At 48.5% G+C, this 24,750-nt stretch overlaps 1 protein-coding gene across 1 annotated transcript in view; it reads right to left on the bottom strand.

Moving 5' to 3' along the window:
• Positions 1 to 7,953: 7,953 nt before the first annotated feature.
• Positions 7,954 to 24,750, bottom strand: part of cdh2 (cadherin 2, type 1, N-cadherin (neuronal)) — a 312,706-nt gene continuing 295,909 nt past the window's right edge. Inside the window, exon 17 of the mRNA XM_070888845.1 lies at positions 7,954 to 9,570. Within this exon, the coding sequence (XP_070744946.1) occupies positions 9,361 to 9,570 (210 nt within the window). The 3' untranslated portion in view covers positions 7,954 to 9,360. The remainder of the gene's footprint in view (positions 9,571 to 24,750) is intronic.

The following is a 24,750-nucleotide window of genomic DNA, read 5'->3' as shown; positions in this document are numbered from 1 at the left end:
CTATTTCTTATGTTCTGATGCTTCTTCCCCACTCCTGAACTGCACCCCCAAAACCGTTTCCTCCTTCTTGTTAATTTAGAATAATAGACTAGTACGGCACAGAAGGAGGCCATCGAGTCTGTGCCGGCTCTTTCGAAGAGCGATCCAGTCAGTCCCACATCCCTGCAATTCTTTCTCCTTCAAGTATTTATCCAATTCCCCTTCAAAGGCCACTATTGAATCTGTCCAAATCCTAACCACTTGCTGCATAAAAATGTTTTCCTGATTTTGCCTCTGGTTCTTTTGCCAATCACCGAAAACTAAGACACAGAAGGAGGCCATTTTGGCCCATCATGTTCACGCCGGCCGACCAAGAGGCTATCCAGCCTAATCCCACTTTCCAACTCTTGGTCCGTAGCCCTGTGGGTTACGGCACTTCAGGTGCATATCCAACTACTTTTTAAATGTGGTGAGGGTTTCTGCCTCTACCACCCTTTCAGGCAGTGAGTTCCAGACCCCCACCACCCTCTGGGTGAATTTTTCTCCCCTCATCTCTCCTCTAAACCTTCTAACAATTACTTCAAATTTATGCCCCCTGGTTGTTGACCCCTCTACTAAGGGAAATAGGCCATTTCTATCCATTCTATCTAGACCCTTCATAATTTTATACACCTCAATGAGGTCTCTCCTCAGCCTCCTCCGTTTCAAGGAAAATAAACCCAGCCTATCCAATCTGTCCTCATAGCTAAAATTCCCCACTCCTGGCAACATCCTCGTAAATCTCCTCTGTACCCTCTCTAGTGCAATCACATATTTCCTGTAATGTGGTGACCAGGACTGCACGCATCATTAAATCTCCCCTCACTCTCTTCTGTTCCAAAGAAAACTCCAGCCCATCCAAAAGCGAAATGCTGGAATCTGAAATACAGAAAATGCTGGAAATCTCAGCGGGTCAGGCAGCATCTGTGGAGAGAGAAACAAGAGTTAACGTTTCAGGTCGATGACCCTTCGTCAGAACAGTTCTGAGCAACTGTCATCAACCTGAAACATTAACTGTTCCTCTCCACAAATGCTGCTTGACCTGTGATTTCCAGCCTATCCAATCTTTCCTCATAGCAATCACTTTAAATCTGTGCCCTCTGGTTACCGACCCTTCAGTCACAGGAAACCGTTTCTCTTTATTTACTCTATCTAAACTCTGCATGATGGACCATATACACTAGACACCTCAAATCGCTGGAGAAATACCACCAACGATGTCTCCGCAAGATCCTGCAAATCCCCTGGGAGGACAGACGCACCAACGTTAGCGTCCTCGACCAGGCCAACATCCCCAGCATCGAAGCACTGACCACACTCGACCAGCTCCGTTGGGCGGGCCACATTGTTCGCATGCCTGACACGAGACCCCCAAAGCAAGCGCTCTACTCGGAACTCCTGCACAGCAAGCGAGCCCCAGGTGGGCAGAGGAAACGTTTCAAGGACACTCTCAAAGCCTTCTTGATAAAGTGCAACATCCCCACCGACACCTGGGAGTCCCTGGCCAAAGACCACCTTAAGTGGAGGAAGAGCATCCGGGAGGGCGCTGAGCACCTCGAGTCTCGTCGCCGAGAGCATGCAGAAAGCAAGCGCAGGCAGCGGAAGGAGCGTGCGGCAAACCAGACTCCCCACCCACCCTTTCCCTCAACCACTGTCTGTCCCACCTGTGACAGAGACTGTAATTCCCATATTGGACTGTTCAGTCACCTGAGAACTCACTTTTAGAGTGGAAGCAAGTCTTCCTCGATTCCGAGGGATTGTCTATGATGATTTTAAACACCTTTATCAAATCTCCTTGTAAGCCTGCTCTGCTCAGAAAACAACCCCAGCTTCTCCAGTCTATCCACGTAACTGTAATCCCTCATTAATGGGGTCTTAATGTTACTAATTCCATTTTGAGGCCATTAATATGCTTTTATCACCAGGCAAAGGCAGTCAAAATCGACCCTAGGATTATTAGCATTCTTAATTCAAGAATTTACACTGTATGTAGTCAAAATCTTTTGAATTGAGAAAGCATGGTTCCAAATTCAGACAGGAATTCCCAATGCAATGGGGCTGACTGGATTATAGGCTCACAGGGGGTTATCTGCCACCTTATTGCCCACTCACTTAACCAGTTTATATCCCTTTGTAAGCTCTTTGAGTCTTCCTCACAGCCTACTTTCCACGTAGCTTTGTATCATTCAGCAAACTTGGGATATTTTGGAACTTGATTCCTTCATGTAAATCATAATATAGATTGTAAATAGCCAAGGCCCCAGCACTGATCCCTGGCGGCACCACAATAGTTATAGCCTGCCACCAGAAAATGACCCGTTTATTAAAAAAAAACAGTTTCGATCGCCTAGATGGATCGGAGAGGAATTTCCCAGATGTTTTTTAAAAAAACAAATGGGCCTGGATTTGTTGTGTCTGTTTTTTTGCCTCTCCCAGGAGATCACATGGTTTGGGATGGGGTGGAATGTATAATTTGTGATACACAAGGTATCGCAATAGTGTGGGGCAGGCTCAATGGACCAGACGGTCTTTACCGACCCGTCATTGTTCGTATGTTTGTAAATTTGGCAGATGGAGTATAATGTGGGAAAATGTGAGGTTATCCACTTTGGCAGAAATAATAGAAAAGCAAATTATAATTTAAATGGAGAAATATTGCAAAGTGCTGCAGTACAGAGCGACCTGGGGGGGGGGGGGGGGGGGGCGGGCAGCAAGTGCAGGTACAGCAAGGAAGGCCAATGGAATGTTGGCCTTTATTGCAAGGGAGATGGGAGTATAAAAGCAGAGAAGTCCTGCTAGAACTGTACAGGGTATTGGTGAGGCCACACCTGGAGTACTGCGTACGGTTTTGGTTTCCATATTTAAGGAAGGAGGCTGTTCAGAGAAGGTTCACTAGGTTGATTCCGGGGGTGAGGGGGTTGACTTATGAAGATAGGTTGAGTAGGTTGGGCCTATACACATTGGAGTTCGGAAGAATGAGAGGTGATCTTATTGAAGCATGTAAGATAATGAGGGGGCTCATCAAGGTGGATGCAGAGAGGATGTTTCCACTGATAGAGAAACTGAAACTTGGGGACATAGTTTTAAAATAAGGGGTTGTCCATTTAAAACTGAGATGAGGAGGAATTTCTTCTCTGAGGGTTGTAAATCTGTGGAATTCTCTGCCCCAGACCTGTGGAGGCTGGGTCATTGAATATATTTAAGGCAGAGATAGACATTTTGAGCGATAAGGGATAAAGGGTTATGGGGAGCGGGCAGGGAAGTGGAGCTAAGTCCATGATCAGATCTTATTGAATGATGGAGCAAGCTCGAGGGGCCGAATGGCCTACTCCTGCTCCTATTTCTTATGTTCTTGAATTGATCCGCAACCAATGTTGAAGGGATGGGGTCATTTTTAAAATTGATTGCAATGATTATAAACAGTGCACGCTGTACCATAAACCATCTTGGTGGCATGCCACAACACAAGGAAAAAATAATAGGAATTATATCAAATCGCTGGGTCTATATCCTGCAGCAACAGCTTGCATTTATGTAACGCCTATAACGTAGTAAAACATAGAAAATAGGTGCAGGAGGAGGCCATTCGGCCCTTTGAGCCTGCACCGCCATTCAATGAGTTCATGGCTGAACATGCAACTTCAGTACTCCATTCCTGCTTTCTCGCCATACCCCTTGATCCCCCGAGTAGACAACATCTAACTCCTTTTTGAATATATTTAGTGAATTGGCCTCAACAACTTTCTGTGGTAGAGAATTCCACAGGTTCACCACTCTCTGGGTGAAGAAGTTTCTCCTCATCTCGGACCTAAATGGCTTACCCCTTATCCTTAGGCTGTGACCCCTGGTTCTGTATTTCCCCAACATTGGGAACATTCTTCCTGCATCCAACCTGTCTAAACCCGTCAGAATTTTAAACGTTTCTATGAGATCCCCTCTCAACATAGGAACATAGGAATTAGGAACAGGAGTAGGCCATCTAGCCCCTCGAGCCTGCTCCGCCATTCAATAAGATCATGGCTGATCTGGTCGTGGACTCAGCTCCACTTACCCGCCCGCTCCCCGTAACCCTTAATGCTTAAAAATCTATCCATCTGTGATTTGAATACATTCAATGAGCTAGCCTCAACTGCTTCCTTGGGCAGAGAATTCCACAGATTCACAACCCTCTGGGAGAAGAAATTCCTTCTCAACTCGGTTTTAAATTGGCTCCTCCGTATTTTGAGGCTGTGCCCCCTAGTTCTCGTCTCCCCGACCAGTGGAAACAACCTCTCTGCCTCTATCTTGTCTATCCCTTTCATGATTTTAAATGTTTCTATAAGATCACCACTCATCCTTCTGAACTCCAAGGAGTAAAGACCCAGTCTACTCAATCTATCATAAGGTAACCCCCTCATTTCTCTGGTCTAGTGAATCATCTCTGTACCCCTTCCAAAGCTTGTATATCCTTACTTAAGTAAGGTGATCAAAACTACATGCAGTACTCCAGGTGCGGCCTTACCAATACCTTATACCTTATCAAGTCTGAACTCCAGTGAATACAAGCCCAGTTGATCCAGTCTTTCTTGATATGTCAGTCCCGCCATCCCGGGAATCAGTCTGGTGAACTTTCGCTGTACTCCCTCAATAGCAAGAACATCCTTCCTCAAGTTAGGGAGACCAAAACTGTACACAATACTCCAGGTGTGGCCTCACCAAAGCCCTGTACAACTGTAGTAACTCCTCCCTGCTCCTGTACTGAAATCCCCTCGCTATGAAGGCCAACATGCCATTTGCTTTCTTAACCGCCTGCTGTACCTGCATGCCAACCTTCAATTACTGATGTACCATGACACCCAGGTCTCGTTGCACCTCCCCTTTTCCTAATCTGTCACCATTCAGATAATAGTCTGTCTCTCTGTTTTTACCACCAAAGTGGATAACCTCATATTTATCCACATTATACTTCATCTGCCATGCATTTGCCCACTTACCTAACCTATCCAAGTCACTCAGCATAGCATACTTCTCGCAGCTCACACTGCCACCCAACTTAGTGTCATCCACAAATTTGGAGATACATTTAATCCCCTCGTCTAAATCATTAATGTACAGTGTAAACAGCTGGGGCCCCAGCACAGAACCTTGCGGTACCCCACTAGTCACTGCCTGCCATTCTGAAAAGTACCCATTTACTCCTACTCTTTGCTTCCTGTCTGACAACCAGTTCTCAATCCACGTCAGCACACTACCCCCAATCCCATGTGCTTTAACTTTGCACATTAATCTCTTGTGTGGGACCTTGTTGAAAGTCCAAATACAGCATATCAACTGGTTCTCCCTTGACCACTCTACTGGAAACATCCTCAAAAAATTCCAGAAGATTTGTCAAGCATGATTTCCCTTTCACAAATCCATGCTGACTTGGACCTATCATGTCACCTCTGCTATGACATCCTTAATAATTGATTCCATCATTTTACCCACTACCGATGTCAGGCTGACCGGTCTGTAATTCCGTTTTCTCTTTCCCTCCTTTTTTTTAAAAAGTGGGGTTACATTGGCTACCGTCCACTCGATAGGAACTGATACAGATTCTATGGAATGTTGGAAAATGACTGTCAATGCATCCGCTATTTCCAAGGCCACCTCCTTAAGTACTCTGGGATGCAGACCATCAGGCCCTGGGGATTTATCGACCTTCAGTCCCCATCAATTTCCCCAACACAATTTCCCGACTAATAAGGATTTCCCTCAGTTCCTCCTTCTGACTAGACCCTCTGGCCCTTTTTATGTCCGGAAGGTTGTTTGTGTCCTCCTCAGTGAATACTGAACCAAAGTACTTGTTCAATTGGTCTGCCATTTCTTTGTTCCCAGTTATGACTTCCCCTGATTCTGACTGCAGGGGACCTACATTTATCTTTACTAACCTTTTTCTCTTCCCAAGGTGCTTCACAGGAGTGCCATCCAACAAAATTTGAAGACCAGCCACACAAGGAGATATTAGGACAGATGACCAAAAAGCTAGTCAAAGAAGTAGGCTTTAAGGGGCGACTTAAAGGAGGAGAGAGGCGCGAAGAGTTTGAGGGAGGGAATTCCAGAACTTGGGGCCCAGGCAGCTGAAGGCACGGCCGCCGATGGTGCAGTGATTATAATCAGGGATGCTCAAGGCGGCAGAATTAGAGGAGCGCAGACATCTTGAGGGGGTTGTATTCCCTCCTTAACAGCACCTTCACCACACGGACTGCAGCGATTCAAGGCGGCAGCTAACCACCACCTTCTCTAGGGCGACTAGCAACAAGCAATAAATGGCAATCGGAATGCCAGCCACATTCCGCAAATGAATAATAATATTTTCTTTTTAAAATCAGCAATGGAATAGTCTGTTAAATTGCATAGACACAAAAATTTAACACCTGGATTAAAAAAAAAAAAATCGAATCACACTCTGTTTCACTGAAGACCGAGCAATTTTGGGGATACGAACACACACACGTACGCTGACACAGATTGCCAATGGCTTACTAAAAAAAAAAATACCCTGCATTATTCCAGCAAATATACATTTTTTAATTAAAATGCACACTGAATTTTGCACACCGTGAAGTAACATCGCTGAAGCAGAAAAAAACAGCTATGTTGGCATCCACTGGAGACCGAAGTCTGGCCCAAGCGTCTACTGGCGAACGCTGGAGACGTCACGAAGTGGCGTTTCCCCCCCCCCCGTTGATGGCTTACTGACAGAACGACCCAACCTCTGGCCGCTCGGGTTTTCCGCAAGTCGTCACTCGGGTCTCCAGTCAAAACTCAAAACACGGGAGCCGATTCCCTCCCTCGTGGAATTGGCAGTCGGGGGCATCTCCGACCTAGATTTGGAGTCCTCACCGGAAGGAAAAGTGACGCGCAGAAGCTGTGGGTCTCTGCTCCGAGTGAGTGGCTGCTTCCCCCAGGAACACGCACGTCATAGATTCACAGAATGCTTACAGCACAGGAAGCCATTCGGCCCATCGAGTCCGTGCCGTCAATGTATAACCTGCTTTTGGTCAACGGGCCAAGTAACGGGAGTCATAAATTGACACACGCACAGATTCGCAGAATGCTTACAGCACAGGACGCCATTCGGCCCGTCAATGTATAATCTGCTTTTGGTCAACGGGCCAAGTAACGGGAGTCATAAATTGACACACGCATAGATTCGCAGAATGCTTACAGCACAGGAGGCCATTCGGCCCGTCAATGTATAATCTGCTTTTGGTCAACGGGCCAAGTAACGGGAGTCATAAATTGACACACGCATAGATTCGCAGAATGCTTACAGCACAGGAGGCCATTCGGCCCGTCAATGTATAATCTGCTTTTGGTCAACGGGCCAAGTAACGGGAGTCATAAATTGACACACACACACAGATTCGCAGAATGCTTACAGCACAGGACGCCATTCGGCCCGTCAATGTATAATCTGCTTTTGGTCAACGGGCCAAGTAACGGGAGTCATAAATTGACACACGCATAGATTCGCAGAATGCTTACAGCACAGGAGGCCATTCGGCCCGTCAATGTATAATCTGCTTTTGGTCAACGGGCCAAGTAACGGGAGTCATAAATTGACACACGCATAGATTCGCAGAATGCTTACAGCACAGGACGCCATTCGGCCCATCACGTTTGTGCCGGCTCTCTGCAAGAGTGCCTCACAGCCAGTCCCACTGCCCCCCGTACCTCCCCCACCGCCCCTTCCCCCCCCCCCCCCCCGTAGCCCTGAGAATCACACACTTATCCAACTTCCCCTTTTGAAAGCCACGATCGAATCTGCATCTGGCGCTCTCGTCAGGCAGCGCATTCCATCATGACAAGACATCCGCCGTAACTGACGCAGTGATCGCGGGGACTGTAAGGAGGAAGGACGAATGGACAAGTCTCGAGGCGCGCTGAGGAAAGAAAGTCAAAAGCCCAGCGAAAAATTCAAAAAAGTAGCCTTTAATTTATAATCGGGGCCAGAGCTGTAACGTCTGCAAATTCTGGTACACAGTAAAACTGGCCAACGCCATTGCCGCTTCAAAAAGCTGTTCCACTATCAACTGCAGCATCTACCCTACCCCACTTGGTTTTTGGTACAAATGATGTAAAACACTTGTGCTAGTTTAAGAATTACAAAAAGAAAAAGTCGTCGTCTTCATCGGTCTAGCTACTCTTCCAAACATCACTTTCTCCAAAAAGCATTTTCCCCGCCAATACTTTCTCCGTAGCGAGAAAAGATTAAAACATGCATTTCAAAAAAAAAATTAATTCGAATTTCCCAAATTTTTTCAATTATTTTTTTTCTTCTTTTATACACATGTTCTGAAGTTTTGGGTCGACTACGTCTTTGAACGTTATGTACACTTTCCTTTTATACAATGGATTTGGGAGAAGGAAAAAAAAAAAATACTAAACTTTCGTACCAGTCATCGACTTTTTGAGGCTGAAATGAAACCATTTTTTTTCTTTTTAATTTGTCCATTTCTTATCTGGCTTCGAAAAACGTTAAAAATTAAAACGGCGGCACAAAATCAGGAGGCGCGACAGGCCAACGTTCCCCGCTCAGTATTTTTCCGGGGCTGCGCGGCCACCGTCAATTTCTCTCGTGCGCACGCGCTCGCTCCGCATCGCCGTGCGGAACACACACACACCCGGCCAATCGGGAACGTTGGTGACCAACCACCTCGATTTAATTCTCAGCTCGCTTAAATTTGCCGCGGTGCTGCCAAAACTGGAATCCGCGACGCACCTTCCCCGCTTAGCGCGGGGAAAGAAAAAAAAAAATGGTACTTTTACCAAAATTTGGTATTTTTAGCATCTTACTTAAACTAAAAGCAGAGAAAAAGCTCACCGTTGTCTAACTGCGTTGCCCCCCCCCCCACCAACCTTCATTGTCTCTCACTTGGGAGGGGAGAGGGGAGCGAAAGAGAGATTATCGCTTCAAAATGTCACAGTTACTGTTAAAGCGTGTAACTTAAACCTAATCATTCAGATCATCAAAAAAGTGTACAAAAAGGCACATAAAATCCCAGTGCTTCTGTACTTTGAAATTCAAGTGTAACAGAGCTCTCATTACCAATTTTTTTTGTCTTAAAACAGTGTCAGTTTTACTGATCATCCCGCAAGTACTCTGCAGCCTATACCCAAGCTTTCCAACAAGCGCTTCTGCTCGTTGACTACAAAGTAAAGCCTAGCCTCTTTTTTTTTGTTGTTTTATTTAAATCGTGTGTGTATGTGTGTTTCTTGCCGCTGGGAATAAATCGTTTGAGAAGTTCTTAGCCCGCAACGTTTTCACTTGCGCTCGGACAAACAAACAAAAAAAAAAACAAAAAAAAAACAAAGGTCCTAGCAATCGATGCCCCCGCCATACATGTCCGCCAGCTTCTTAAACCTCGGGCCCCAGTCGGTCAGATAGTCGTAGTCTTGGTCTCCGCCGGAACTGGTGGAGTTGAGCGAACTCAACGATCCTGCAGTGGAACCGCTGCCCTCGTAGTCAAACACCAAGAGCGAGTCGTAAGGGGGCGCTGTGGGGTCATTGTCTGCCGCTTTCAGACCCTGCAACAGCAAAAAAAAAACAAGGCTCATGTTAAAATCAAGGTGTTAAAGTTAAAACAAATCAGTACGTGTAAAATCGATTGAAATCATCATCATAGGCAGTGCCTCGGAATCAAGGAAGACTTGCTTCCACTCCTACATAAGAACATAAGAATTAGGAACAGTAGGCGGCCATCAAGCCCCTCGAGCCTGCTCCGCCATTCAACAAGATCATGGCTGATCTGGCCGTGGACTCAGCTCCACTTACCCGCCCGCTCCTCGTAACCCTTAATTCCCTTATTGGTTAAAAATCTATCTATCTGAGACTTGAATACATTCAATGAGCTAGCCTCAACTGCTTCCTTGGGCAGAGAATTCCACAGATTCACAACCCTCTGGGAAAAGAAATTCCTTCTCAACTCAGTTTTAAATTGGCTCCCCCCCGTATTTTGAGGCTGTGCCCCCTAGTTCTAGTCTCCCCGACCAGTGGAAACAACCTCTCTGCCTCTATCTTGTCTATCTCTTTCATTATTTTAAATGTTTCTATAAGATCACCCCTCATCCTTCTGAACTCCAACGAGTAAAGACCCAGTCTACTCAATCTATCATTATAAGGTAACCCCCTCATCCCCGGAATCAGCCTAGTGAATCGTCTCTGTACCCCCTCCAAAGCTAGTATATCCTTCCTTAAATAAGGTGACCAAAACTGCATGCAGTACTCCAGGTGCGGCCTCACCAATACCATGTACAGTTGCAGCAGGACCTCCCTGCTTTTGTACTCCATCCCTCTTGCAATGAAGGCCAACATTTCATTCGCCTTCCTGATTACCTGCTGCACTTGCAAACTAACTTTTTGGGATTCATGCACAAGGACCCCCAGGTCCCTCTGCACCACAGCACGTTGTAATTTCTCCCCATTCAAATAATATTCCTTTTTACTGTTTTTTTTCCCGAAGGTGGATGACCTCACACTTTCCGACATTGTATTCCATCTGCCATACCTTAGCCCATTCGCTTAACCTATCCAAATCTCTTTGCAGCCTCTCTGTGTCCTCTACACAACCCGCTTTCCCACTAACCTTTGTGTCATCTGCAAATCTACACTCCTGAAGCGAGTCCTTGGGTGACTGAACAGTCCAAAACGAGAACCACAGACCCTGTCACAGGTGGGACAGATAGTCGTTGAGGGTAAGGGTAGGTGGGAATGGTTTGCTGCACGCTCCTTCCGCTGCCTGCGCTTGATTTCTGCATGCTCTCGGTGATGAGGGTGCTCAACATCAGTGTCCTTGACCAGGCCAACATCCCCAGCATTGAAGCACTGATCACACTCAATCAGCTCTGCTGGGCAGGCTATTTGGTTCGCATGCCCGACACGAGACTCCCAAAGCAAGTGGTCTACTCAGAGCAAATAGACTAAAATTGATTAAAAAGCCTCTACTGAAATACTCGCTTATCATCTTCATCATCGGCTGTCCCTCGTTTCATAGACTCATAGCCTGAGGAAAAGAGTGTTTGAAGACCAGGCTCTCAAATCTATCGTCAAGCTCATGGTCTTCAGGGCTGTAGTGATACCCGCCCTCCTGTATGGCTCAGAGACGTGGACCATGTACAGTAGACACCAAGTCGCTGGAGAAATACCACCAACGATGTCTCCGCAAGATCCTACAAATCCCCTGGGAGGACAGACGCACCAACATTAGCGTTCTCTACCAGGCCAACATCCCCAACAATGAAGCACTGACCACACTCGATCAGCTCCGCTGGGCAGGCCACGATGTCCGCATGCCCGACACGAGACTCCCAAAGCAAGCGCTATACTCGGAACTCCTTCACGGCAAATGAGCCAACGGGCAGAGGAAACGTTACAAGGACACGCTCAAAGCCTCCCTGATAAAATGCAACATCCCCACCGACACCTGGGCAGTCCCTGGTCAATGACCACGCTAAATGGAAGAAGTGCATCCGAGAGGGCGCTGAGCATCTCGAGTCTCGTCGCCGAGAGCATGCAGAAACCAAGCGCAGGCAGCAGAAGGAGCGTGCGGCAAACCAGACTCCCCACCCACCCTTTCCCTCAACCACTGTCTGTCCCACCTGTGGCAGGGTCTGTGGTTCTCGTATTGGACTGTTCAGCCACCTAAGGACTCATTCTAAGAGTGGAAGCAAGTCTTCCTCGATTCTGAGGAACTGCTTATGATGATGAGGCGGCCCCTCGTATCATAGACTCAGAAAATAGGAGCAGGAGTAGGCCATTCGACCCTTCGAGCCTGCACCGCCATTCAATATGATCATGGCTGATCCTCTATCTCAACACCACATTCCCGCTTTCCCCCCATACCCCTTGATGCCTTTTGTTTCGAGAAATCGATCTAGCTCCCTCTTAAATATACTCAGTGACTTGGCCTCCACAGCCTTCTGTGGTAGAGAATTCCACAGGTTCACCAACCTCTGAGTGAAAAAAATTCTCCTCATCTCAGTCCGAAATTTTCGACCCCGTATCCTGATCAGGGATGGCTTGCTTCCCACGCTAAAAATTGATGAGTTCACAGGTGTTTCAGTGAAGGACCTAATATTCCAGATCCCGAACTACATGTTGAAGGGTGGAAGATGCCTGTGCGTGGATTTTTTTTTTTTTAACGTGGGGTGACCGTTGCACACCAGCCACCACACTTATCAACCACACTCGACATCCCCACACACGGGAAATTGTTGGTCCGACTGGTCTCAGACATACTCGGGGTTAAACCCAGCATCATCGCCTCCATCTCAAACTGGTGCAACAAACATACCCAAGATACTGTGTACGGTGGGGGCGATGACTGCTCGGACTTTATCGCTCAAAAATCTGTCCATCTCCACCTTAAATATATTCAATGAGCCAGCCTCCAGAGCTCTCTGGGGCAGAGAATTCCACACATTATCGACCCTCAGAGAAGCAATTCCTCCTCATCTCCATTTTAAATGGGCGGCCCCTTATTCTGAAACTATGGCCCCTAGTTCGAAACATCCTGTCTACATCTACCCTGTCAAGCCCCCTCAGAATCTCGAGATACGAGACTCGTTCAATAAATATAGAACAGCCACGCATGCACTCGGCATTTTACTATTTATTTACACGCGTCAATCGTGGCTCAGAGGGCAGCGCGCTCGCCTCGGAGTCAGAAGGTTGTGGGATAAAGTCCCACTCCAGGGACCCTATACTCCAGGCTGACATTGTATTGTACGAGGGAGCACTGAACCGTCGAGAGGCGACGTCTTTCGGATGAGATGTTAAACCGAGGACCCATCTGCTCTCTCGGTGGATGTAAATAATCCCATGACACTATATCGACGAGGAGCAGGGAGTTATCCCCGGTGTCCTGGGCCAATATTTATCCCTCAATTAATATCAATAAAAAACAGATTATCTGGTCACTATCTCATTGCTATTTGTGGGAGCTTGCTGTGCGCAAATTAGCTGCCGCGTTTCCTGCATTACAACAGTGACTACACTCAAAGCACTTCATTGGCTGTAAAGCGCTTTGGGACGTCCGGTGGTCATGAAAGGCGCTATATTAATACAAGTTCTAAACTTTTTTTTACGTGAAGACTATTAATCTGCAGGGTCCTGCTCTGAAGATGATACAGTATCTCTGAAAACAGAAACAATTTGAACATACAAGTATAAAACAGAATAAAGTTAAGTTTGATAAAAATGCAATTGCTCTAGTTACAGAATGTGTCTGTTCCACCCGTCATAGTTGTAGGTGCCTTCATCTGCCAACGTCAGTGTTCTCGACTAGGCCAACATCCCCAGCATCGAAGCACTGACCACATTGGACTGGGCAAGCCACATTGTCCACATGCCCGACACAAAACTCCCAAAGCAAGCGCTCTACTTGGAACTCCTTCACGGCAAGCGAGCCCCAGGTGGGCAGAGGAAACGTGACAAGGACACCCTCAAAGTCTCCCTGATAAAGTGCAACATCCCACCGACACCTGGGAGTCCCTGGCCAAAGACCGCCCTAAGTGGAGGAAGAGCATCCGGGAGGGCGCTGAGCACCTCGAGTCTCGTCGCCGAGAGCATGCAGAAAGCAAGCGCAGGCAGCGGAAGGAGCGTGCCCGCCCACCCACCCTTTCCCTCAACCACTGTCTGTCCCACCTGTGACAGAGACTATAATTCCCATATTGGACTGTTCAGCCACCTGAGAACTCACTTTTAGAGTGGAAGCAAGTCTTCCTCGATTCCGAGGGACTGCCGATGAGGATGATAGGACCTAAGCTCTGGAATTCCCTCCCTAAACCTCTACCCCCCTCCTTTAAGACGCTCCTTAAAACCAACGTGCTCTTTGACCCAAGCTTTTGGCCATCCAGTCCGACCAGTCCCGTCAGAATTTTATACGTAACGCTGCTGTGAAGCGCGCTCGGACGTTTTACTACTTTAAAAAAGGAACATTAAGGACGGGGGATTGTCCTATGAGGAGAGATTGAGTAGACTTGGCCGATATTTTCAAGAGTGTAGAAGAATGAGAGGTGAACTCATTGAAACATACAACATTCTTACAGGGTGTGACAGGGTAGATGCAGGGAGGATGTTTCCCCTGGGCTGGGGAGTCTAGAACCAGGGGTCACAATCTCAGGATAAGGAGTCGGCCATTGAGGACTGAGATGAGGAGAAACTTCTTCACTCAGAGGGTGGTGAATCTTTGGAATTCTCTGCCCCAGAGGCCCGTGGAGGCTCAGTCTTTGAGTATATTCGAGGCTGAGATCGATAGATTTTTGGATATTAAGCGAATCAAGGGATATGGGGATAGTGCAGGAAAGTGGAGTTGAGGTAGATGATCAGCCATGATCGTATTAAATGGCGGAGCAGGCTCGAGGGGCCGACTCCTGCTCCTATATCTTGTGTTATTATGTATACCATAACCAGTTGGCGAACCAGAGGCTGGAGAACAGTTATCCAATGAACAAGTCTATTGCAAAATCTCTAACGCTTAAAGGGGCCGCAATTCCGGGTCTCGGAAAGACCCGTTACCGCCCGTTTGCGACGGAATCCCGTGGCCTCCGCTTTGTGGTCAACTGGCCGCCCCGACCCATATTCAGGTCGGGGATTTTTCGGCCTGGACCTGATTGCGCTCAGATGCCGACGATCGCCGCAACCGCGTGGTCAGAACACGCACCCCGCCGTTCTCCCTCATCTGAAAAACGCATCAACCTAAATTCAGGTCGTAAAATCGATGCCCCACCGCGCGGTGCCCCCGACAGCGTTCTCAGTCGGCGCACCTTCTCTGGAGTGAGTGCGGCCCCCGACAGCATGGTGGGCCCTTCGAGGGGAAGGGCCGCCACTGCCACCATCTGTTTATTTTTGCCGGCCGAATTCCCGATCGGCCGGTAAGATATTGCCCCCCCCCCGGGTTCGGCCGGGCCGCCAACGGGCAGCCTGGCATTCAACACCCCCCCCCCCCCCACCCCACCCCCCCCACTGCTCTCGGCCCGGCCCGGCCCAAACCCTCCCTGGTGGCCCGAAGATTGACACATGCCCGATCCTCCCACCTTTAGCGGAGGGGGCGAGAATGTGGTGACACGCGCGCGGCGTGATATCACCACCGACGACTGACAGCGGCGGAGTCCCGGTCCCGACCCAAATTCAGCCCCTCACCGTGACTTCCTGTCGATCTCGCGCCCCCCCCCCCCCCCGCTGTGGCCCACTTCCGGGCGGACTTTGAAAAAAAAAAAATGTCAAAGTCCTGAATACCGATCGCACGGCCGCCTCATGGATCCCAGCGGTAAAAGCAGCTAAAAACTCGATGTGCGTCAGTTTGCTGGCGTGCCTGAATTTCGGCCCCAAAGAATTTCTTGCCTATTCAAAAGTAAAACGAGGAGAAGCTGTTTCTCGTGGCAGGAGGGGGGGAAAACGAGAGGACACAGACTGAAGGTAATTGTCAGAAGAGCCGGAGGTGGGGTGGGGGGGTGAAAAATGTTTTTTTTTTTTTTTATAAACGCAGTGAGTTGTTGTGATCGGGAACGCGCTGCCTGAAAGGGCGGTGGGAACAGATTCAAGAGTAACTTTCAAACAGGGAATTGGTAAATACTTGAAAGTGTGAAAATTAGCAGGGCTGTGGGGAAAGAGCAGGGGCAGTGGGACTAATTGGATCTCTCTTTCAAAGAGACGGCACATGCACGATGGGTCGAATGGCCTCCTTCTGTGCTGTATGATGTTATGGGGCCGATTTTGATCAAGGCCTCCTCCCTGGGCTGCACAATTCTCTGAGTTTATGATCTGCAGCGCAGCTGGGCGATTTTAGAGAGCAATAATTCTGAACTGATTCTCGAGAATGCCTGATTTACTGTCCGAGGCGTTAGTCCCGATTGCAGCAGTTTATTGGCCTATTGACTGCCTGAGCCTGCTCAGCTGCAGGTTTCTGATGCAGCATACCACGAGTCTGGTGACAGTGAATGAAACAAAAGACTTGCATTTCTATAGCGCCTTTCACGACCACCGGACGTCCCAAAGCGCTTTACCCCCTACTTTTGGAAGTGTAGTCACTGATGCAATGTGGGAAACGCGTCAGCCAATTTACGCACAGCAAGCTCCCACAAACAGCAACGTGATAATGACCAGATAATCTGTTTTCAGTGATGTTGGTTGAGGGATAAATATTGGCCCCAGGACACTGGGGATAACTCCCCCGCTCTTCTTCAAAATAGTGGCAATGGGATATTTTACATACACCCGAGGGGGCAGACAGGGCCTCGGTTTAATGTCTCATCTGAAAGATGGCACCTCCAACAGTGCGGCGCTCCCTCGGTACTGCCCCTCCGACAGTGCAGCGTTCCCTCTGTACTGCCCCTCCGACAGTGCGGCGTTCCCTCAGTACTGCCCCTCCGACAGTGCGGCGCTCCCTCAGTACTGCCCCTCCGACAGTGCGGCGCTCCCTCAGTACTGCCCCTCCCACAGTGCGGCGCTCCCTCAGCACTGCCCCTCCCACAGTGCGGCGCTCCCTCAGCACTGCCCCTCCCACAGTGCGGCACTCCCTCAGCACTGCACTGGGAGTGTCGGCCTGGATTTTGGTGCTCAACTCTCTGGAGTGGGACTCTGACTCAGAGGCGAGCGTGATTGCCCATTGAGCCACGGCACCTTTTCTGAATAGCACGTGTTTCTGAATGAGTCCTGTAAAGTGGGAGCAAGAGTCAGATTTCTGGGTTGGTGTGAAGGCCTTACCATGTGTTTGGAGGGTATGGGAGATGGGTTCGCCTTTACGACGACACTTGGTGGTGTTCGGTTTTCTCGAGAACCGTCTGTACTGGTCCCTGCCTTTTGGTGGGGCAGAGAGAGGCACATCCTTTTCATACTGCTCCGACTATTTCACACAACAGTGAGGGGGAGAATTAAGGTCATGAGGCCACAGAATGTACAGCACAGGAACAGGCCATTGGGCCCAACCGCTCCGTGCCAGGGTTTATGCTCCACACCAGCCCCCTCCCACCCTTCATCTCACCCCATCAACATATCCTTCTATTCCTTTCCACCCTTGTGTGTTTATCCAGCTTCCCCTTAAATTCATCGATACTATTCGCCTCAACCACTCCTTGTGGCAGCGAGTTCCACATTCTCACCGTTCTCTGGGTAAAAAAGTTTCTCCTAAATTCCCATTTGATTTACTAGTGACTGTCTTATATTTATGGCCCCTAGTTCTGATCTCCCCCACGAGTGGAAACATCTTCTCTACGCTTCATAATCTTAAAGAGCTCTAATTGGGTCACTCTCCCGCCTTTTCTTGTCTAGAAAGAAAATGCCCCAGACACTTCGGTCTTCCCCGACAGTTCTGGTATCGTCCTGGCACAGAGTCCATCCTGAGGTTAAATCATAGAAACTTACGTCACAGAAGGAGGCCATTTCGGCCCATTGTGTCCGTGCCGGCCGACAGAGAGCCACCCAGCCTAATCCCACTTTCCAGCTCTTGGTCCGTAGCCCCGTAGGTTACGGCACTTCAAGTGCACATCCAAGTACTTTTTAAATGTGATGAGGGTTTCTGCCTCTACCACCCTTTCAGGCCGTGAGTTCCAGACCCCAAGACCCCCTATCAAGACTAACCTCTGCCATCATCATCTCAATTCGGCCCATCATCCCTTTTGTCTCTCAAATCTCTCCTGTCTTCCACCCTATCACAGACCTTCCCTTTTGTGCTCCTTAAGAATCCGTTCTTTCCGAACACTCTCCAGTTCTGACGAAGGGTCATCGACCTGAAACGTTAACTCTGCTGCTTCTCCACAGATGCTGCCTGACCCGCTGAGATTTCCAGCACTTTGTGCTTTTATTTCAGACGCCAGCAGTCATGGTATTTTTCTTTTGTGTTAGTGTTTTATACAGTTAAAGCATAACCTCCCTGCCCTAGTATTCTATGCCTGAAATCTAGAAGGCCATTGGAAGGATGTGCTCCAGGGCCTGATTCGGAGCTCCGCAATGGCACGATGGGGATGCTTTAATCTGCTATGGCAGCATCTACCATGATCTCTAATCCTTCCCCCAATTACTTTAAATCGATGCTTCCTGGTTAGTGTCCTCTCTGCTGAGGGAAATAGGGCCTTCCTATATCTACTCTATCTAAATCCTTCGTAATTTCATACAAAATCTGTGAAGGTTCAAGCAATAGGTCATCATCATAGGCAGCCCCTCGGAATCGAGGAAGACTTGCTTCCACTCTAAAAGTGAGTTCTCAGGTGACTGAACAGTCCAATACAGGAATTACAGTCTCTGTCACAGGTGGGACAGACAGTGGTTGAGGGAAAGGGTGGGTGGGGAGTCTGGTTTGCCGCACACTCCTTCCACTGCCTGCGCTTGCTTTCTGCATGCTCTCGGCGACGAGACTCGAGGTGCTCAGCACCCTCCCGGATATACTTCCTCCACTTAGGGCGGTCTTTGACCAGGGACTCCCAGGTATCGGTGGGGATGTTGCACTTTATCAGGGAGGCTTTGAGGGCGTCCTTGAAATGTTTCTTCTGCCCATCTTTGGCTCGTTTGCCGTGAAGGAGTTCCGAGTCAAGCACTTGCTTTGGGAGTCTCGTATCAGGCATGCGGACTATGTGGCCCGCCCAGCGGAGCTGGTCGAGTGTGGTCAGTGCTTCGATGCTGGGGATGTTGACCTGGTCGAGGACGCGAACATTGGTGCGTCTGTCCTCCCAGGGAATTTGTAGGATCTTGCGGTGGATCAAGCAATAAGTATAATACATCTGGGTGGCAAGGTCTAATGTGTATACTTCTGAAGCACGGGCTTGTATTTGGGGCAGTGTTTATGGGAACATTTTTTGTTTAATAAATACCAAGAAATCACATACTGATTCTTGCAAACAGCAACAAAGGTTTCAGTTACATATTTACAGCCGGACAACAGAATCAATATCAAAGTGAACGTTCAGGGTCATTAAAAAACACCCAATGCAGCAGCATTGATTTAAACCTCCCAGCTGAACACAGTGGCAACAAAAGGCAGGATGAGGTGTAATGGGATATTAAAAGCTCTAGCACCTTAGATCGCCTCGAGCTTAAAAGCCATCGGGACCGTTATCTTGGAACTCGATTCCCGACCGCCCTCCTTTTAGTAAATCTACACCTTCAACGGGATAAAGGACAACAACCAAAGCACAAGGCGTATCATCGAATAGTAACAGGACTTGTATTTCTATCATCATAAGCAGCCCCTCGAGTCGAGGATGACTTGCTTCCACGTCGAAAAGTTCACCGGTGTTTCAATGAAGGACCTAATATTCCAGATCCCGAACTACATGTTGAAGGGTGGAAGATGCCTGTCCGTAGATTTTTTTAACGTGGGGTGACCGTTGCACACCAGCCACCACACGGGCTTGACAGAGCGAGGTCTTGGTCCAGTGGCAAGGGTTAACCAGGACGACTGGAGACCAGCTCTGCTGCACGGGCCCAGTGCGCACACATATCGCAGTGTGGGCTGGGCCCGTGCTGCCCCTGGGTCCCGAATTCGTGCCTCTCCTGGGCCCCGATCACTTCCCTCTACAATCTCTCGCCGCTCCTTCGCCCCGACCTCGCCGCTCCTGCTGTACCTGCCCACGCTCCAATCACCGACCTGGACCTTGGTGACGTCACTCTTCGCTGACGTTGCTCTCCTGCACCAGCTCGTGCTGCTCCCTGGAATGTTATGCCGCCACGCTATAGCACCTTTCACAACCACCGGACGTGCCAAAGCGCTTTACAGCCAATCAAGGACTTTTGGGAGTGTGGTCACTGTTGTAATGTGGGAAACGCGGCAGTCAACTTGCTCACAGCAAGCTCCCACAAACAGCAACGTAACAATGACCAGATAATCTGCTTTTTATGTCATGTCGACTAGAGGGATAAATATTGGCCAGAACACCGGGGATAATTCCCCTGCTCTTCTTCGAAATAGTGCCGTGGGATCTTGCACGTCCACCTGAGAGAGCAGACGGGGCCTCGGTTTAACGTCTCATCCAAAAGGCGGCACTGCATAAGAACATAAGAAATAACAGGAGTCGGCCATACGGCCCCTCGAGCCTGCTCCGCCATTCAATAAGATCATGGTTGATCCGATCCTGGCCTCAACTCCACTTCCCCGCCTGCTCCCCATAGCCCTTGACTTCCTTATCTTTCAAAAATCTGTCTATCTCCAACTTAAATATATTCAGTGACCCAGCCTCCACAGCTCTCTGGGGGATAGAGAATTCCAAAGATTCACAAGCCTCAGAAGAAAAAAATTCCTCCTCATTTCAGTTTTAAACGGGCGACCCCTTATTCTGAAACTATGCCCCCTATAGTTCTAGACTCTCCCACTCAGGGAAACATCCTCTCTGCATCCACCCTGTTAAGTCCCCTCAGCACTGGAGTGTCAGCCTAGGTTTATGCGCTCAAAGTCCCTGGAGTGGCGAGAGACTCAACAGGCGTGTGTGCTACCCACTGAGGCATTGCTGACAGCTAGTACAGCACAGGAGGCCCTTCGGCCCATCGAGTCTGCGCCGGCTCTTTCGATGAGCCCCCCCATATCCCGGCAATTTTTTTCCCTTCAAGTATTGATCCAATTCCCTTTTGAAGGCTACTACTGAATCTGTCTCCACCGCCCTATCCTCACCACTCGTTGGGTAAACATTTTCCCTCATGTCGCCTCTGGTTCTTTTTCCAATCACCTTAAATCTGCGCCCGTTGGTTACCGACCCATCAGCCATTGGAAACCGTTTCTCCTTATTTAACTATCTAAACCCTTCATGTTAGCGCCTCCAGTGTGCTAGTGCAGCCTTTGGCTGTCTGAGGAAGAGAGTGTTTGAAGACCAGGCCCTCAAACCTACCACCAAGTTCATGGTCTACAGGGCTGTAGTAATACCTGCCCTCCTGTAAGGTACTGAGGCATGGACGATGTATAGAAGGCACCTCAAGTCACTGGAGATATATCACAACGATGTCTCTGCAAGATGCTGGAAATCCCCTGGGAGGACAGACGCACCAACATCAGTGTCCTCGTCTTGGCCAACATCCCCAGTATTGAAGCGCTGACCACACTCGATCAGCTTCGCTGGGCAGGCCACATAGTTCGCATGCCCGACACGAGACTCGTTAAGCAAGCGCTCGACTCGGAACTCGGCCACGGCAAACGAGCCCCAGGTGGGCAGAGGAAACGTTACAAGGGACACCCTCAAAGCCTTCCTGGTAAAGTGTGACATCACCACTGACACCTGGGAGTTCTTGGCCGAAGACCGCCCGAGGTGGAGAAAGTGCATCCGGGAGGGCGCTGAGTTTTGAGAGTCTCAACGCAAAGAGCGTGAAGAGGTCAGGCGCAGGCAGCGGAAGGAGCGTGCGGCAAACCGGCCCCACCCACCCCTTCCCTCGAAAAATGTCTGTTCCACCCGTGACAGGGTCTGTGGCTCTCGTATTGGACTGTTCAACCACCAGAGAACTCACTTTGGGAGTGGAAACACGTCTTCCTCAATTCCGAGGAACTGCCCATGATGATGATGATGGTTCTATTAAATTTGTTCTTAGCCTTCTCTGCTCTAAGGAGAACGAGCTAACAGAATATGGTTATACACGCATAATTTTAATATATAGAACTGAAGATAAAACTAAGTTAAACCTTTATAAAACACTGGTTAGGCCGCAGCTGGAGTGTTGTGTCCAATTCTGGGCACCGCACTTTAGGAAGGATATCAAGGCCTTGGGAGAGAGTGCGGAGGGGATTTACCAGAATGGTACCAGGGAAGAGGGACTTCAGCTATGTGGAGAGACTGGAGAAGCTGGGTTTGTGCTCCTTAGAGAAGATTTAATAGAGAAGTTAAAGGGGAGATTTAATAGAGGAATTGAATATTGGGAAGACCAAAGCCATTTTTTTTTGGTCCCTGCCACAAACTCAGTTCCCTAGCCACTGACTTCATCCCTCTCCCAACTTTTGTCCGAGGCTGAACCAGACTGTACGCAACCTTGGTGTCACATGTGACCCTGAAATGAGCTTCTGACCACATATCCACAGCATAACTAAGACCGCCTGTATCCACCTCCGTAACGTTGCTTGCTGGCTATTTCGAAGAGCAGGGGAGTTATCCCCGGTGCCCTGGCCTTCAAATCAACATCATTAAAACAGATTATCACATCATCATTATCACATTGCTGTTTGCAGGAGCTTGCTGTGCGCATCTTTGGCTGCCGCGTTTCCCACAACAGTGACGACACTCCAAAAGTGATTCATTGGCTGTAAAGCGCTTTGAGACGTGAAAGGACGCAGGAGGTTGTCAAAGGCGGCTATAGAAATGCAAGTCTGTTTTTCTTCCAATTCCGTACACGCAATAAAATATATTTGAGCATTAAATGTTGGAAAGGCTTGCGCAGAAAAATCTCCCGCGTCTCCTTTAATGTTGCTTCTCACCATCCTTTCTAGACTGCTCTAAAAATCCCCTCCAGCTAACTAGAAGAGGAGAGAAACACATTCCTTTTGATGAAGCTGATCATTATGGGACTTTCAGAATTCCCTTTGCTCAAAGCTGGGCTCGAAACTATATCGCAAGTACCAATTCAGAATTTGTCCATCTTTCAATGTGCTTTTATGACAGCACCATTGGGAGATCTTGCTCTCTTTTCTACTTCATATTCATGACTCGTGGAAATGTGTTGTCATACTTGGCAATTCTGCGTACAGTTCTGGTCACCATATTATAAAAAGGATAGAGAGGCACTGGAGAGGGTGCAGTGAAGATTTACAAGGATGATACCAGAAATGCGAGGGTATACATATCAGGAAAGGATGAACAGGCTGGGTCTCTGTTCTCTTGAGCAAAGAAGGTTGAGTGGGGGTCGAACAGAGGTCTTTACAATAATGAAATGTTTTTATAGTGGATACAGAGAGAATGTTTCCACTTGTGGGGAAGAGCATAACTACAGGCCATCAAAATAAGATAGTCACACAGAAATCCAATGGGGAATTCAGGAGAAACTTCTTTACCCAGAGAGCGGTGAGAATGTGGAACTCGCTGCCACAGGGAGGGGTTGAGGCGAATAGTATCGATGCATTTAAGGGGAGGCTGGACAAGCATATGGGGGAGAAGGGAATAGAGGGTTATGCTGATATATTGAGATGAGGAAAGACGGGAGGAGGCTCGAGTGGAGTATAAACGCCGGCATGGACTGGTTGGGCCGAATGGCCTGTTTCTGTGCCGTATGTCTGATGTAATTATTCAACCTGAATTATTAAAGTGGAAGATCGGGGTTTTCTCCACTCAGCACCATACAACAAGCACAATGCACCGTATTCAAGACAATATGACCGTTGACGCAAAGCTAACTGAGCAAGCTGTGCTGACTGAGGCAAATTGTCCTCAAACTCTAATGCTCGATTAAAAAGACTTGCATTTATATAGCGCCTTTCACAACCACCGGACTTCTCAAAGCGCTTTACAGCCAATGAAGTACTTTTGAAGTAATCACTGTTGGAATGTAGGAAACGCGGCAGCCAATTTGCGCACAGCAAGCTCCCACAAACAGCAATGTGATAATGACCAGATAATCCGTTTTGGTGATGTTGGTTGAGGGATAAATATTGGCCCCAAGACACTGGGGAGAACTGCCCCTGCTCTTCTTCGAAATAGCGGCTGAGCGATCTTTTGACGTCCACCTGAGAGAGCAGATGGGGCCTCGGTTTAACGCATCATCCGAAAGACGGCCCACTCCGACAGTGCGGCGCTCCCTCAGCACTGCACTGGGAGTGTCAGCCTAGATTTTTGTGCTCAAGTCTCAGGAGTGGGACTTGAACCCGCGACCTTCCGACTCTGAGGCGAGAGTGCTGCGCACTGAGCCACGGTGGCGGAGAGTGCTGCCACGGTGAAGTAGAATTGAAGATCAAGCAGCAACAGGATCGTGGTGGCCCTTCCTTACTGTCATGTCTAGGAATTCTGCAGCTCAACAAATGGAACGCTGACTGCTTCGGCCCTGCAGACATTAATAACCCATGAATATTCTCCCCCCCGGAGCAGTCTGGCTTTGAATATTTGAAATGTTTCATTTCTAAATCATTCTCCCCCTGTCACCGACTACATATATATATATATATATATATATATACATAAAAAAAAAAATTTCAGTCATGAAGAAATAAACTTCCATTCTGTACTGACATTTGCCTCCAATAACTGGCAACTTCAAAACGCTCCACGTTATAGAGAGGCCACACTTGACCAATGCTCTATTCGGAATTAAATTAATTTGACAAAAAAAGGAGAGCAGTTGAATCAATTTGCAATTTTCGGACTTTAATTAAAAAAAATCTAATTTCAATTGGCCTGTGATAACGGGATTAGAGAAGGTTAGCATTCAACTGTTGCTTCAAACACATCATTTTAATTGGCTGGAGAATACATTGTTATTCAATTCATTCAGTCTGATTAAATTACATTACATTTTAAAGGACTTTTGTGAGCCAGTGGCTCAGTGGTTGGCACCCTCGCCTCAGAGTCAGAAGATTGTGGGTTCAAGTCCAGACTCAAGCACAACAATCCAGACTGACACTCCCAGTGCAGAGCTGAGGGAGTGCTGTGCTGTGCTGTCGGAAGGGCAGTGCTGAGGGAGCACCGCACTGTCGGAGGGAGCAGCGCTGAGGGAGCGCCGCGCTGTCGGAGAGGGCAGTGCTGAGGGAGCACCGCACTGTCGGAGGGGGCAGTGCTGAGGGAGCGTCGCGCTGTCGGAGGGGGCAGTGCTGAGGGAGC

The sequence above is a fragment of the Pristiophorus japonicus genome, chromosome 1, assembly GCF_044704955.1.
Source record: "Pristiophorus japonicus isolate sPriJap1 chromosome 1, sPriJap1.hap1, whole genome shotgun sequence".
In the NCBI taxonomy this organism is placed as follows: Eukaryota; Metazoa; Chordata; class Chondrichthyes; family Pristiophoridae; genus Pristiophorus; species Pristiophorus japonicus.
The sequence above is the reverse complement of the archived record's forward strand: the minus strand, read 5'-3'. Positions and strand labels throughout refer to the sequence as shown.